Here is a 15,259-nt window from a genome sequence, read left to right as displayed (position 1 = left end):
AGGCTGAATTGTGACAAATGGGCCAGGAGATGCTGGCGTGGATCACTGAATGGAAGTCTCGTTTCAGCGGAGCTGCAACGGGTTCAAGTGAAACTCTGTAATTTTTACCTCCCTAGGTTCTCAGTCTGTTCACGAGAAAGCTCCTCTGGTCAAAACCTTGCTTCTGGCTGGACCACAAGGAGTGGGGAAGAAGATGCTTATTCATGCTCTCTGTACAGAAACAGGAGCCAACCTCTTCAATTTATCTGCCGCTAACATTGCTGGCAAATACCCTGGCAAGGCTGGTTTGCAAATGATGCTCCACATTGTGTTCAAGGTAGGACTGAGAAGGTTTCTCTACATTGTGGGGAGGGGGCAGTGACTATTTATTAAGGATTACGGGTTGGATCCTACTCACTTTTTCCACTGGTTGAAAGGGAGGAAGGGGACCTTTGGGCCACCAGCGAGGCTATGTCAAGCCCTCACCTGGACGTCCAAGACTGGCCCAGTCTTCTCAGATCTTGGAAGCTAAGCAGGGTTAGCCCTGGTTGGTGCTTGGATGCCAGACCACCAAGGGAGTCCAGGGTTGCGACAGAGACTGGCCGTGGAAAACCACCTCCACCCTATGGAGTCACTATGAGCCGACTACCATTTAATGACGTTAGAAGAAGAAGGAGGTGGAGGAGGAGGAGGAGGAGGAGGAGGAGAGTTGGATTTATATTCCCCCTTTCTCTCCTGTAAGGAGATTCAAAGGGGCTTACAAACTCCTTTCCCTTCCCCCCTCATAACAAACACCCTGTGAGGTGGGTGCGGCTGAGAGAGCTCAGAACTGTGACTAGCCCAGGGTCACCCAGCTGGCATGTGTTGGAGTGTACATACATACACATGGCCATGCTGGGACCTGCCAGGACATGTGGGATGGGCTATAGCTTAGGGACTGTCTCTTCCCTTATGTTCCCACTCGGCCTCTGCGCTCTGCAGAGGCCAACTTGTTGGAGGCTCCCTGCCCCTTGACGATACAACTGGCCTCTACCCAGGCCAGGGCTTTTTCTGCTGTGGCCCCTGCCCTATGGAACACTCTTGCCTCCTACCATCAGGGTCCTGCCAGACCTTGAGCAGTTCCGCAGGGCCTGAAAAACAGAATTGTTGTGCCAGGCCTTTGGGGAGGCTGGTTGTTGAGATGCCAGCCCCTGTATACTGTTATAGTTGGCTGCGAAACATCGTTATGTCCAATTCCCCCAGGGTGGAGGGGTAGGCTATATATTAAGCCGCCATCTTGATTTGCTTATTCCGTTTGTTGTTTTGGTCTATGGCTTTAAATCTTTAACTGTAAATTGTGTTTTTAATGGTATTTTGTGTGTAACTGTAGGGACCGTCTCTCCCCTTACATCCCCACTCAGTCTCTGTGCTTCAGAGGCCAACTTGTTGGAGGCTCCCGGCCCAGAGCCCCTTGGGGGGCAGGGGGGCATAACAATTTCGATAAATAATAATAATATAGTCAGGAGGGGAAGTTAAGTAGGATTGAGTGGGAAAACCGGCTTGATACAACCCTATTTCTTTTTTTGTTTTATTCTTGTACAAGACGTTGTACAATTATCGCAATCATTCATAATCTCCAGAGTTGAAATAGTAATAGTTCTAAGAACAGTTTCAAATTTAAAAGTATGTACCATGTTAAGGATTGACATACCATTGACCCCAGTTTGAGTGGCACCCCCTACCTGCAAAGGAAAAGGTATAATGCTGAAAGACCAATGAAAACTGTTCATTCAGGACAGAAAGCTGTAATCTCTATGTGTGAGAGTACTGGGAGCGTTGATTATTTACAGAGCATGGACGGGGGTGTGTGTCTTCAATGATAGTTTTTACGTTCTGCGGTGGGGGTGGGGAGATGAGTGAATTTTCCAGTGCCAGCTCTTCTCTTAAGTGTTGAGCTAACATATAAAAGACCCAGGTTCGAATCTCTCCTGTGCCATGAAAGCTCACGTTTTCTCAGCCCAACCTACCTCACAAGGTTGTTGTGAGAATAAAACAGAACTGGGATTCCGCCTACTACCAGGTCCCCAGCTGTTGCCCTCCTGCCCACTTTCATACCTCCCACCTGCTTGTCTGTTCTTCCAATGTCTGCTCAAGAGCTTTCTCACTAATCTTACTCACAACTGCCTGCAGCCCTTTCCCCAGTGGCAGTGAGCAGTGCATGCAGCCAGCTGCATGGGTGATGAAGCACTGGCAAGTTGAGTGTGACGGGGGCATCGGCCGCAGTGGACCTTGCCAGAAACCCTGGTCTGGAGGAGGAAAAGGAGGTGGCTTACAAGCTCCTTTCCCTTCCTCTCCCCACAAGCATAAGCATAAGCATAAGCATTTTATTGTCATTGTGCACGCACAACGAAATTTACAGCAGCATTCCTCGATGCACACAATTTCAGACTCATACATCATCATCCTCCACCCATCCCTACACAGCCCCAAACACATCGTAATATGAAGCAGCGGAGCTGCATAGCCACAGCCTCAGAGTAGAAGCTGTCTCTAAACCCTTTGTCCTAGTTCTGAGGGGCTCTGTATCAGTTCGCCGAGGTAGCAGGAAGCCAAAAAGAGAGTGTGCTGGATGAGACGGGTCCCTCAGAATATTTTGGGCTTTATTTAGGCCAACAACAGACACCTTGTGAGGTAGGTAGGACTGAGAAAGTTCTGAAGAACTGTGACTAGCCCAAGGTCACCCAGCAGGAATGTAGGAGTGCGGAAACACATCTGGTTCACCAGATAAGCCTCTGCCACTCAAGTGGAGTGGGAATCAAACCTGGTTCTCCAGATTAGAATCCACCTGCTCTTAACCCAGTGGTGGGATCCAAAAATTTTAGTAACAGGTTCCCATGGTGGTGGGATTCAAATAGTGGCGTAGCACCAATGGGGCCACGGGCACCTGGCGGGGTGTGGGCCAGGGCATTCCGGGGCTGGGCATTAATAATTTCTGTTACTGTAAAAAATTCTTACTGTTAAAAAAAAAAGTTCCTAATTTCCAGCTGGTATATTTCTGTCCATAATTTAAACTCATTATAGCAAGTCCTATCGCTCATCATCACTGCCAACAGAAAACAACTTAATTTCCTCCTCTAATTGACTGCTTTCTGTCAAATACTTCTAATACTTTCAAATACTTAATTTTGTTTTCTAGAAATCAAAAAGGAGGATACTTCTCCTTAAACAAGGAACTTTTACTCATTATTACTAAAACATGTTTTTTAAAACAGCCCAACAGGGAGAGAATTATCCCCGCTTTCTACCTTCGGCTAACCAGCCACATAGGAAACAACAGGATCTCCTTTATGATTTTTTGGACCTAATGGGAATTTCTAACGGAAAAGCAGACCCACTTACCAGGGAAATCCCTCATCGCACACGAAATAATTTAGCCAATTAGGTAACTCCAACTCTTTGGGAACTGGTGAGAACCTGCTGGATCCCACCTCTGTCTTAACCACTATCCACAATGTTGCTCCACCTCAAGGCATGTTGACCCCGACCTAGTTGCAAATTCAGGGCACATGTCAAAGATCTGAAATCGCATTTCCATCCAGATGACTTGAGTGTGGAAGCCAAGCCACATTCTGCAGCTGAAGCCAAAGGATGGATTATCTCGGGAACAAAATTGAGAACTTTAAAAAACTATACGTTTTACAGCGAGGGAATAGAGACAGAGATGACTGCACGCTGGATGGCTCACTTTGTTAAGTGCACAGATGTTGAACTATCTGCCCTCGATTGAACGATTTAGTAAAATTACCGTTTTTTTGTTTATTTGGAAAAAAATTGTATGACGCATCTCCGGGGAACCTGCCTTAAGTGGTTTACAATATGAACTTTGATAATAAATAAATAGATACAACTTTGCTCTGTGCTTTTAAAAATATGAAAACCTAGCATTCAGAAACACTGCCAGAGTTTAAAGCAACACAAAACAGGCAGTAGGTTTGAAAGGGTCTTAAATATTGCATGATGCTGACAGGGGATGATGGGAGCTGTAGTCCATAACATCTGGAGGGCTGTGAGTTTGACACCTATGGCCTAGGTTAAGAATAGACTTTGGAACAAAAATCTGTCAGATGTAGTGCAGCTAGATGAGGTGGAAGCTTCACTTTGCAACCTTGGGCTAAAAGAAAATTAAAACATTAGCACCGAGGTTTTATGCTTTATGTTGCTCACTCGCAGAAACCTCAGATCTCTTGGTCATACTGTGGTCATACTGCTTTAATTCAGAATCATAGTTGAGTAGGGGATGTGCCTTCAATATCAAGTGTAAAAGGACCACAAAAGAAAAAAAGAACTGGTATTATTCAGCGCTTGCCTGGAACGGGACGGCCAGCGCGAGAGACTCCTGTTCTCGTGAGGCACCGTCATTAGCTCCACTTGGCAATATTAGAAAGGTTAAGGAGCCATCTGCTGGCGACTCCGACAAAATGAAGAGCACGGCGCCGCTAATAAAATTTCAATTATAAATTAATTGCACAGTCCATTTAATTATCCTTCGACTCAAACTACCCATGGATAATTCAAATGAGGTACTTTCATTGGAACATACAGTCTGCTACGTATCTGCCAACAATTTCAATTAGATTCCAATGGATTGTGGGTGTTTCGTTTTTTTTAAAAAAGTCGCAAGATTGTAGAATATTGATCAGATCCTCACAGCTTGCTACTCCAGAGTACCAACACACTGTGTATGGGCAGATTTGTTCATTCTCAGCAAATCCCTATGAACCAGCAAGTAGAGGTTATTCATACAAGTGAATTATTTGACTGCTAATATACAGTGGAACCCCCTCCTATTTTTGATTCTGGCTCCACAAACTTCAGTAGCTGCTTTAAGGACAAAGGACACAATCGCTCTGACAGAAAAAACTAAAAAGGTAAAGCGCTGGACGAAACTCACTTCTTCTAGAATCGGTACCTGTCTTTTTAACATCATTGCAGATATTGGGTGCTGTGTGGTTTCCGGGCTGTATGGCCGTGTTCTAGCAGCATTCTCTCCTGACGTTTCGCCTGCATCTGTGGCTGGCATCTTCAGAGGATCATGAGAGAATGCTGCTAGAACAGGGCCATACAGCCCGGAAACCACACAGCACCCAAGTGATTCCGGCCGTGAAAGCCTTCGACAATACATTGCAGATATTCTTTTGTAGAAAAAAGCGTGTATACTTCACTGTGCCTCTGCAGGACCGTGGTACACTGCAAACGCTATTTTGGAGTGGGGTGGGAACTCCCGACAATCTTCCGTTTCTAAAACTCATAAAAGTTTTAGTCAATTAAATTGGTAGAGTCACGAGATTCAATTCATTTTGCTCTAGCTAAAATGGTGCGTGTCCCTTGGTTTTGTCTCTGTCCAGTGACAAGACCCTTCTTGGAAGTGGAATCCGGATGCTTGCATGGTAGTTTAACCATTTTTCACAATCCATTGGCGTGAAGGCGGGCGTAGTGGCTAAGAGCAGCAGTGGCGTAGTGGCTAAGAGCAGTGGCTAAGAGCAGGTGCACCCTGATCTGGAGGAACCAGGTTTGATTCCCTGCTCTGCCGCCTGAGCTGTGGAGACTTATGTGGGGAATTCAGACTAGCCTGTGCACTCCCACACATGCCAGCTGGGTGACCTTTGGGCTTAGTCAAGCTAAGTTCTTCTCAGGATGCTCTCTCAGCTCCTGCACCCACCTCAGCTATGGAGGTGTTTGTTGTGAGGGGGGAAGGGAAAAGAGATTGTAAGCCCCTTTGAGTCTCCTACAGGAGAGAAAGGGGGGATATAAATCCAAACTCCTCCTCCTCTTCTTCTTCTTCTTCTTCTTCTTCTTCTTCTTCTTCTTCTTCTTCTTCTTCTTCTTCTTCTTCTTCTTCTTCTTCTTCTTCTTCATGCTATTAACTGCTAAAAAGAAGTTGACCCTTTCGAAGCCCTCCGAACAGCTGTCCTCGTAACCCCTCGCCATCCTCAGCTCCCTCTCAAGGTGCCTAGTTAAGAGCCCCTCTGAAAACATGCGCATACCCAAACACACACTCAGCACAGGCATGGGGTATCATGTATTTACAGTCCGTTGTCGTAGGGATGCGGATGTATTGCAGCTTATGCCTGCAATGTTTTCCTAACAGGATTTGTTTTAGGGTTTCCTCGGTGAGGTCAGAGATGCAGGATCAATAATTATTTTGCACAGGACCAGTATGTTTTGCTCTTTCCAGCAGCAGCTGCTTCTGCCATAAAACAGGGGTAGGGAGGGGCATTGGAGCAGATAGACGAGCGACAACTGGCATATTTAGCTGGGGGGGAGGGTCCTGTTACTGAGCAAACAAATTCAGCTATGAAGCCAGTAACCGTCAGGCAATTTTTTTTTTTTTTTAGTAGATAGCTTTTAGAGACTTTCTGTCCATCCAGGCAGCTCGGGGACTTGGGTTCCACGCCTCACTTGGCGAAATTGATATTGATACGGAAATGTTTCATCGCAAGATCCTTTTTCTGCCCACCCTCCGACTTGTAAAAGATCAATCGCCCCATGGTGGGGAAGCTGGCCGTTTGATTGATCCACAGCGATCATTCGCGAAGCAATCTGAAGAGTTGCTTTGATCCCGTTGCAAACCAGGGCCACGGCACATTCAAAGCAGCAGCTCAAGAAGGCGTCCGCTGAGGCTCGGCACGTGGCGGCTGGGTTCCAAGTCCATGAAAAATCATCGCATTTGTCATCAGCTGCTAGTATTAGTGTTGGCCGACGCGTGCCTCAAAGCTTGGTGCGTTGCCAGAATATTCCATTTCATTTTTTAAAAATTAACAGGTTTGTGGCTAGCTGAACTGGCGATGGGTACAGCACCCTGAGGACTTGTTCACACACAATATTTATGCTGAAGGTTAATTATTATGATTATCTCTCCACTTTCAGCATGGATATCTTGTGTGAACAAGTTCTTGGGGTGCTGCACCCATCGCCAGTGCAGTACAAATCTCCAGCTCAGCTAGCAACAAATCTGTTAAATTGTTTTAATGATATGGAATTTACTGGCAATGTACCGAGCTTTGAGACATGCATCAACTAACACTGCCGCTTTGCAGCTGATGACAAATGCGATCGCTTTCCACAGACTTGGACCATATCCACCACATGCTGAGCCGCTGCTCTGAATGTATTGCGGTCCCTGTTTACGTTTATATAGCACCTCATATAACTCCATCACTCCTGTCAAGGACAGGTTCTGGACGGGCCACTGCAGCAGCTGCAAACCGGCATATATGATGCCGGTGTGGCCCCGGGGCTACTCGCACGCTTCTGTTTGGGCTGTCCCAGAGTGGCAGCACCTCCTTTTTGTGCTCCCAAACTTACCTCCTCTCCACAGGGAAAAAAGTTTGGGGAAAAACAGGAGGCACCTAAAAGCGGTGCCTCCAAGGCGGTGCTATTTGTACGGCACCAGCAGGAAAACGCTGTTTCCCAAAAAATTGCTCATTGAGCAAGGTTCAGAAACAGTGTTTCTCTGCTGGGGGGAAGCACAGCACTGCCTTGTTGCAGAGGCGGCAGCTGTGCAAACGTCACCCCAGGGACAGCGTTTTTACCATCCCTGGGGCGTTGTTTTTGGCTCCTGCAGAATGGGCCAGTGTCATTTGAGGACCCTTGGGATTCCCACTGTAGTAACAGGTCTCCCATTGGCAGACTTAGTTGCCCTCACTGCTCTGGGCAGCAATGAGAGAATTTTAAAAAATTACCTTTGACGATGTTGCTACATCACTTTGTAGGAAAACCTAGCAGTGATGTAGGTTAGCTCTAGGAATCCCTGCAAACTCTGTGGTTTCACATACCATCGCAGACCTTCCCCCCCCCCCAAGTGCCCCCACACCCCCAAACCTTTTGCCAGGAGCCAGGCACTGCCCAACCACCATCTTTAACAGGCATCTAATAACGATGCTCCGTGCGAACTGATTTCCACTTTTGCCTACTAGGTGGCCAGACAACTGCAGCCTTCAGTCATCTGGATTGGAAACACAGAGAAGACGTTCTACAAGAAGGTGCCAAAGTCGGAAAAAGAGGTACACCTGATTTGTAATCTGACCTGTAAAGTCACATAAGACAACTAAGAAGACAGAGAGGCCTGATCGCTGCTTCCTTGTTTTGAAATACAGCTGATAGGAATTTCGTGGGCAGCTATTTTAAAACCAGATTCTAAAATGTCTGTCTCACTGTAGAAGTATGAATTTCAGTTTTTTAAAAAAAGATCAAGTTGCACGTAAAATGATAAAAGTCTGACTATAAGATGTGATTCTCTGCCAGAATGATAGCGAATGTGTCAAATCCCAAATTTCACCTCTTGTCTTCTGGGGGCAATATTCTGATTCTATTCCAGGGTAAAATTATTATAATATTTTAGTTGTTATCAGATATTTTTTTTCTTTTAAGTTAAAAAAAAACTGAGACCTGTGAGTTTTGGGCTGATTTCAGGTATAATATCTGCAGAAACGCAATGCCCTTTTCAAAAAAAATGTTGAACCTAGCTCTGAGGTGACTGATGCCCTCTGCTGGCTGATATTGGAATAAACAACATGCCACATTCGATACCAATAAATAGGTCAAACAAATGTTTCATGTCGCATTTGCACAGCTTGTGTGGACTTCCAGTCACAGGAATGGGGGCAAAGACAGACGTGCCCTTAGGTATGTTGCTATATCTTCTCCTGCACTGAACACGAAGGGTTAATCTGAAAATGCTAGCAGATTCTGCAGTTAAGTAAAGCTAGCATTCCAATAAACCACAGAAGATTCCGAAGGCCCAATCCAGCTCAAATTAGGCATCGTTATATCCCATTGATTCAATCAGATAATTAAGCATAGATCGTATCTCTAGCACTGAAATCAATGGTACCAAAATGCATTGGGAGGGGGGATTCTGTTCTGAGTGATTCAAAAACGCAGAATTGCCCCTCTTTTAAGGAGACCCGGGATGCAGCCAGACGGAAGGAATTGCGGGAGGGTCCTTCAGTTGATGGGATTGAGCCCCAAGAGTCCCAGTCCTCCATTCAGGAGCAGGAGTTGCTGTGTGTCAGTGGTGTATCTGCCAGAGGGACATGGGAGGGTCAGTTGACCCAGGCGCCCCCATTGGTCACTTGGGGGGTGCCCTGCGGGCCGGCTGCTCCTAGCATCCTGGCAGGGCTGCCGGCAGGCCCCCCTCGACCCAGCCCTGCCAGGCTGCTCCTAAGGTAAGTGGGGTGGGGTGGGGATGGGGTGCCCGGGATAGGTGTTGCCCCAGGCGCCATTTCTCCCTCCCCCCCCCCCCCGTACACCTCTGCTGCGTGTACTGATCACTGGGAACTAGTGATCACTGGGTACCAGTCAACTGAGAACGAATCCTCTTTCCCCTCCACCTGCAAATTGCTTTTCAGCTTCACAAATTGTCGTTAAAAAATATGCTCAGTGGTTGAATAAATGAAGCAGCCGCAGCCGCATGGCCTTTGGTTGCTGGCCAAACGAACAAAGGTTGAGTAGGAACAGCTCCAAGGCTGTGGGCTACTCCAATAGGACGGAGGGTACGTGGTTCTGTGGTTTATTGGTCTCCTGTGCCTCATGCTCTCGACACTGCATGAGCTTTCTGTGAATAGAATTTTCAGTTCCATTTGGAATTGCTGCCAGCTGGAATCTACATTCTCAGCTCCAGATCTGTCTAACATCCAAGGAGGTCCCTTCTTAGCATTTCTTTTAGACAGCAGCCACCACGAAGAGCTTAGGAGTCTTGCTGGCCCAGCTTAGTCGTTTGAGAAGCAGGTGCTCCCAGTGGCCACAAGTGTATTTTGCCAACGATGCTTCGCTTACGTGGACACTACCGGTCATGCAGCATTAGCCTCCAGCCTTTACTACAGTAACAAGTTCCGCATGGACCTGCCCCGAAGATGATTTGGAAAACGCAGCTGGTGCAAAACACCACAGCCCAAGGGACAGGTGCAGGCTGCGTGGGTCATATTTCGCCATCCCGGCACTGGTTGTCTTTTGGCTTCTGACTCCAATTCAACATGATCGTGCTGATGCTTAAGCTCTTCACAATCCAGGGCTTACGTAGTTGAAGGACCATCTCTCACAGCAGTGCTTTTTGGTTGCTTGGGCCCCAGCAAGGGTATGTTCTGCAGCCTGCTTGAGGGCTTTCTCAGTGGAGCCTTCCAGAGGAAAATGGAAAATTTGCATCTCTCCTGGAATTTTCCCTCTCTCTTTCACACACACACACACACACAAACACACACACACACAGAGGTTCTTGGTGCCGGTATGCCCAGGAGCTGGGCTGGGCCTGTCTGTCTCTCTCAGCCTCTCTTGGAAGCCGCCTTTCCATCTTTCTCCTTCTCTCTTTTCCTTTCTCTCCTCCCCCCCCCCACCTTGGTGAGAACCACAGGTGCCATTTAAGCCCCACATTTTTTAAAAAAATGAATTTTTCTGCAAACCCAGGGTGTCCCCCAAGCCCACAGAAAATCCTGTTGAGGAAGTATGCTCCCTATCAGCAAATATAACTAACCTCAGGCATGGGGCCGGGGGGTGGGGGTGGAACGTGAAAATTAGATACATAGATGTATGCAGAATACACAAGCAAGGTTTCACATAGCTTTCCTGACCCTGTTTACAATAGTATGTCTCTCTTTTCTATTCAATCGCAAAGATGGAACCTAAACGCCTGAAAAAGCAACTTCCCAAAATTCTGAAAACTCTAAAAACCGAGGACAGAATTCTTGTCGTAGGGACTACTACGCGACCTTTTGATGCTGATCTCAAACCCTTCTGCAGAGTTTACAAGAAAATCGTTCTGGTTCCAAGGCCCGACTATGCCTCGAGATTCGGCAAGTATATGAAAATAAAGGACGTGTACGGACGAGTTTGCGAAAATTCAAAAATGTGAAACTGGCCATCAGAACATGCTGCCATCTCACAAGAACATAATGCATGTTTTCCTCAGCTCATTCACATGTTCTCAGTGTCTTCAACAACTGTAGGTACCACCCTTTTCGCTATGGTGACCCGCATCAAACTTGAGTTGGCACACCAACCCCCTTATAAAAATAATAAATTTGCAAAATCCATAACCTGAGCGACTCATTTTGAATCAGGACCGTTAAGTTGGGAAACACTGATGTAGCACATTTTGCAGAAGTGATGTTATTTCAAGCTAGAATAGTGAATGGCAAACCGCGACAAGATGTGTTTTATTTGTTGCTTATTATGGTAGAGTAAGATTTTGCCTGCTGAGGCTGGGATCCCAAAGCAAAAGCAGCAGCTTTTCTAGCCTCTGTTTTCCACTTCAGTCCCTTCTTGAGGCTTAAGCAGTGGCGTAATGTCCATTGGGCAACGTGGGCAGCTGCCCAGGGCTCAGGAATTTTGCAGGGCATGCTCCTGCGTTTTAATTTTTTGGTGTTTTTTCACATTTCAGCCTGCAGGGGGCGCATTTTTAGAGATATCGGCACCAAAATTTCAGGGTATCATAAGGAGACTGTTCTGATGATGCCTTCCAAGTTTGGTGCAGTTTGGTTCAGGGGGTCCAAAGTTATGGACCCCCAAACGGGTTGCCCCTATCCCCCGTTGTTTCCAATGGGAGCTAAGGAGATGGGGGCTGCACCTTTGAGGGTCCATAACTTTGCCCCCCATGAACCAAGCTTCACCAAACTTGGGGGGTGTCATCAGGACAGGAAGCCATAAGCCACCAGGGGAGGACGGGGGAGCTCCGCCTCCTTCCGCTGCCCATGGGGGGCATCAAACTCAGGTTTTGCCCAGGGCTCCAGTTTTCCTCGTTACGCCCCTGGGCTTAAGGGAGGTTTCAAAATGGTGTACCATGTGACGCTCAATGGGGAAATAGATGAACTCTTCCCCTCCCCGTCCACAGGTTGCCAGGTCCCCATGACCACTAGTGTGGGGTGGGGAATGGGGTTGGAGATTTGGTGGTGAAACCCACAAACGTCAAGGACTTCAGTGCAGTACAGTTCCATAGAGTCCATCTCCTAGAGCATCCATTTTCTTCAGGGGAACTGATCTCTGTAGTCTAGAGGTGAGCTATAATTCTGGGAACTCCCCAGGAGGCTACAGTCAATCCACTTGTACACCCAAAAGGCTAATTCACTTGTCCCAAGACAATGAAGATTTTCAAATCTTTATAATGTAATATACATATATAAATGCTTTTCTAATCATTCACCAAAATAAATCATTCAAACTTTCAAGTAACTACAATGTTTACAGTGCAAAGAAATCTTAACAACTTACATTATTGTCAGTCATCAGTCACCAACCATATTTTGGCTTGGGCAGTCTTTTTTTTAATTACCCTGTTTCCCCGAAAATAAGCCCTAGCATGATTTTTTGGGGATTTTTGGAGGATGCTTGAAAAATAAGCCCTACTCCAAAAATAAGCCCTAGTTACAGATTCCCTGGCACAGCTGCTGTGGTCACGTGGGGGTGCAAAATCATGGGGGGGGGAAATAAAACATCCCCTGAAAATAAGCCGTAACGCATCTTTTGGAGCCAAAATTAAGTTAAGGCCCTGTCTTATTTTCGGGGGAACACGGTATTTAAACAATAAAACTTAACAACATGCACATGTGTCAGTCATCAAATCATTAATCATGTTTTGGCGCAGGTATATTTTGGCTTAGGCTAACCCAGTGGTTCTCAATCTGGGGGTCGGAACCCCTTTGGGGATCGAACGACCCTTTCACAGGGGTCGCCTAAGACTCTTTGCATCAGTGTTCTCCATCTGTAAAATGGATAAATGTTAGGGTTGGGGCTCACCACAACATGAGGAACTGTATTAAAGGGTCAGGGCATTAGGAAGGTTCAGAACCACTGGGCTAACCAAACTCCGGTAAGTTTGGTCTCGGTAAATCCTTCAATTAGGCCCAATACTTGTAGCTCAGTTTATAATGCTCTCAAAGAAGTTTGTACTAACAGTTTATAACCGTGGTGGCGAATTGGCTATTCTGGCAGGGGCTGATGGGAATTGTAGTCCATAACATATGGAGTGCCAAAGGTTCGCCACCACTGGTTTATAACTTTCGCTGTTCCGAGATTACAGCTGACTGCTTTCTCTCATGTCTTGTGCATTGTCCTCAAGAGAAAAAATGAACCATATTTTTTGAAAAAGCAGGTTTCTGCATGTCTAGTCTATTAACATATGTGTGGCTATGTTTCTTTTTCATGAATGGCAACATATAGTTTTATGGAAACACATCATTCACCAAAATGGAGGGATTCTCACCAAACAACTGAACATCAGCTGTCTGGCACAGGTGTCTGATGGTTACACTCAAGGGCACATAGTGAATGCGGTCCAAGCAGTCCTAACGGAACGACGCCTGATGCAACTGGTCAGGAAGCCGTTGGCAGCAGCTGAGTTCCTGAGTCCACTAGCCAGTCAGGAGCCGGTGTACAAGGAGGAAGAAGAAACATTTAAGGTAAGACATGCTAAAACTGAGGGCTTCCATTTTTTTTCTTCATTAAATCGTTCAATCAAGTTCATACGTTCGCTCCTTTTCCACACTGCATTCAGAAACAAGTTTGCCCTGGGCCCTGATCTCACATTTGGAAAATACAATAATCAAACACAGCACAGATCTGTGTCTTCATACTCACCTTGTGGTATAGTGGTTAAGAGCAGGTACACTCTAATCTGGAGAACCGGGTTTGATTCCCCGCTCTGCCACTTGAGCTGTGAAGGCTTATCTGGGGAACTAAATTAGCCTGTGCGCTCCAGCACACGCCAGCTGGGTGACTTTGGGCTAGTCATAGCTCTATGAAGCTCTCTCAGCCCCACCCACATCACAGGGTGTTTGTTGTGAGGGTGGGAAGGGGAAGGAGATTGTAAGCCCCTTTGAGTCTCCTATAGAGAGAAGGGGGGTATAAATCCAAACTCTTGTTCTCCTCCTCTATCATCTGATCAGGCTTATGAGGCTGAAAGCAGCTACTATTTGACCTTTCCTGCCATCCTAGGCTTCTCTCAGCACTTAGGCTAGTCCCGCACATGCAGAATAATGCACTTTCAATCCACTTTCACAATTGTTTGTGAGTGGATTTTGCTATTCCGCATGGTAAAACTCAGCTGCAAAGTGCATTGGAAGTGGATTGAAAGTGCATTATTCCGCATGTGGGAAGGGGGCCAGAGACTTCCATTTCGCATATATTTCATTTGCATACTGTATCTTCTACAACCTCTTGTTTCATTCACGCAACCGTCCTGTGAGGTACACCAGGCCAAAAGAGACCCTGTGGCTGAGCAGAGACATGACACACGACTTCTAAATCTCTGCCACATTCCACATTGGTATTTCTCAAGCAACATCAGGCGCCCCACTTGAGAAATTCCTGCAGCAAAACAGTTAACCATTTCCCCCCATTGAAATCAAGATGACCCAGCTCAATTGCTCGTCTTGCTACGTCGCCACATTTCAAAATATCAAATGTTCACCCAGAGTTATATACCTTGGGAAATAGGGCTGATCACAGAAATTGTAATGCTATCGTAACTATACCCATTGAATTTCCACAGCTCTGTATTCATGTTAATGAGCCACTTCAGGCAGATGATTGCTACTGTTCTTGTGATAACAGCATTCTCAGGAGTCCAAAGAGTCTGATATGCTTTCCCATGAGCCCCCACCCCACACACCATTAGCATTCTGGTAGGAAGGGAAGGGGGAGAAAATGTTACTTACCTATCTTCAAGCGCCTTTAAAAAAAATATTATTCTGCGCGATTCTGCAGGCCTGGTACGCCAAGACTCCTCTGGGAAAAGCACGAATCAAATCTCTGACGGTGGCTGAAGAAACCGGGAAAGGAAAGGGGAAAGGGAAGGACAAAGAGAAAAAGAAGGAAGCAAAGAAAGGCAAGAAGAAGAAGAAGTGAAAAAAAATGTGGAAGGCTTTGAAAAGCACATCGTAGTTAATCAGCTGCAGTAGAGCTCTTTGAAATCCCAGCTCTCCGAACAGCCTCAATCTCAGATGTCTTCTGTGTGGAAAAACCCCAAACAGGCTACATCAGTGTGACATTTTATCCCTCCCCGGTAACAAACTAATGACCACTGAATTTCGCTAGTATCACTTCCAGGAGTCTGCAACCTGCTGCGGCTCTCCAGATGTTCATGGACAACAATTCCTATCATCCCCAATTGGCCATGGTGGCAGGGGATGATGGGAATTGTAGTCCATGAACATCTGGAGAGCTGCAGGTTGCAGACCCTTGAGTCTTAGACCACCTCTTTAAGAGCTAACGACGTCTCGGATGAGGAATTTGAGTCCTTAAGAAGATATTA

General features: G+C 46.4%; 1 protein-coding gene across 1 annotated transcript in view; it reads left to right on the top strand.

Annotated features, from left to right (window-relative positions):
- IQCA1 (IQ motif containing with AAA domain 1) overlaps window positions 1-15,057 on the top strand; it is a 119,642-nt gene extending 104,585 nt beyond the window's left edge. Inside the window, exons 18-22 of the mRNA XM_048506237.1 lie at window positions 117-316; window positions 7,935-8,021; window positions 10,628-10,805; window positions 13,168-13,406; window positions 14,713-15,057. Of these exons, the coding sequence (XP_048362194.1) occupies window positions 117-316; window positions 7,935-8,021; window positions 10,628-10,805; window positions 13,168-13,406; window positions 14,713-14,853 (845 nt within the window). The 3' untranslated portion in view covers window positions 14,854-15,057. The remainder of the gene's footprint in view (window positions 1-116; window positions 317-7,934; window positions 8,022-10,627; window positions 10,806-13,167; window positions 13,407-14,712) is intronic.
- Window positions 15,058-15,259: the final 202 nt, after the last annotated feature.

This window comes from Sphaerodactylus townsendi, linkage group LG01 (assembly GCF_021028975.2).
Source record: "Sphaerodactylus townsendi isolate TG3544 linkage group LG01, MPM_Stown_v2.3, whole genome shotgun sequence".
NCBI lineage: Eukaryota > Metazoa > Chordata > Lepidosauria > Squamata > Sphaerodactylidae > Sphaerodactylus > Sphaerodactylus townsendi.
Note: the sequence above shows the minus strand (reverse complement) of the source record. Positions and strands in the feature narration are given on the sequence as shown.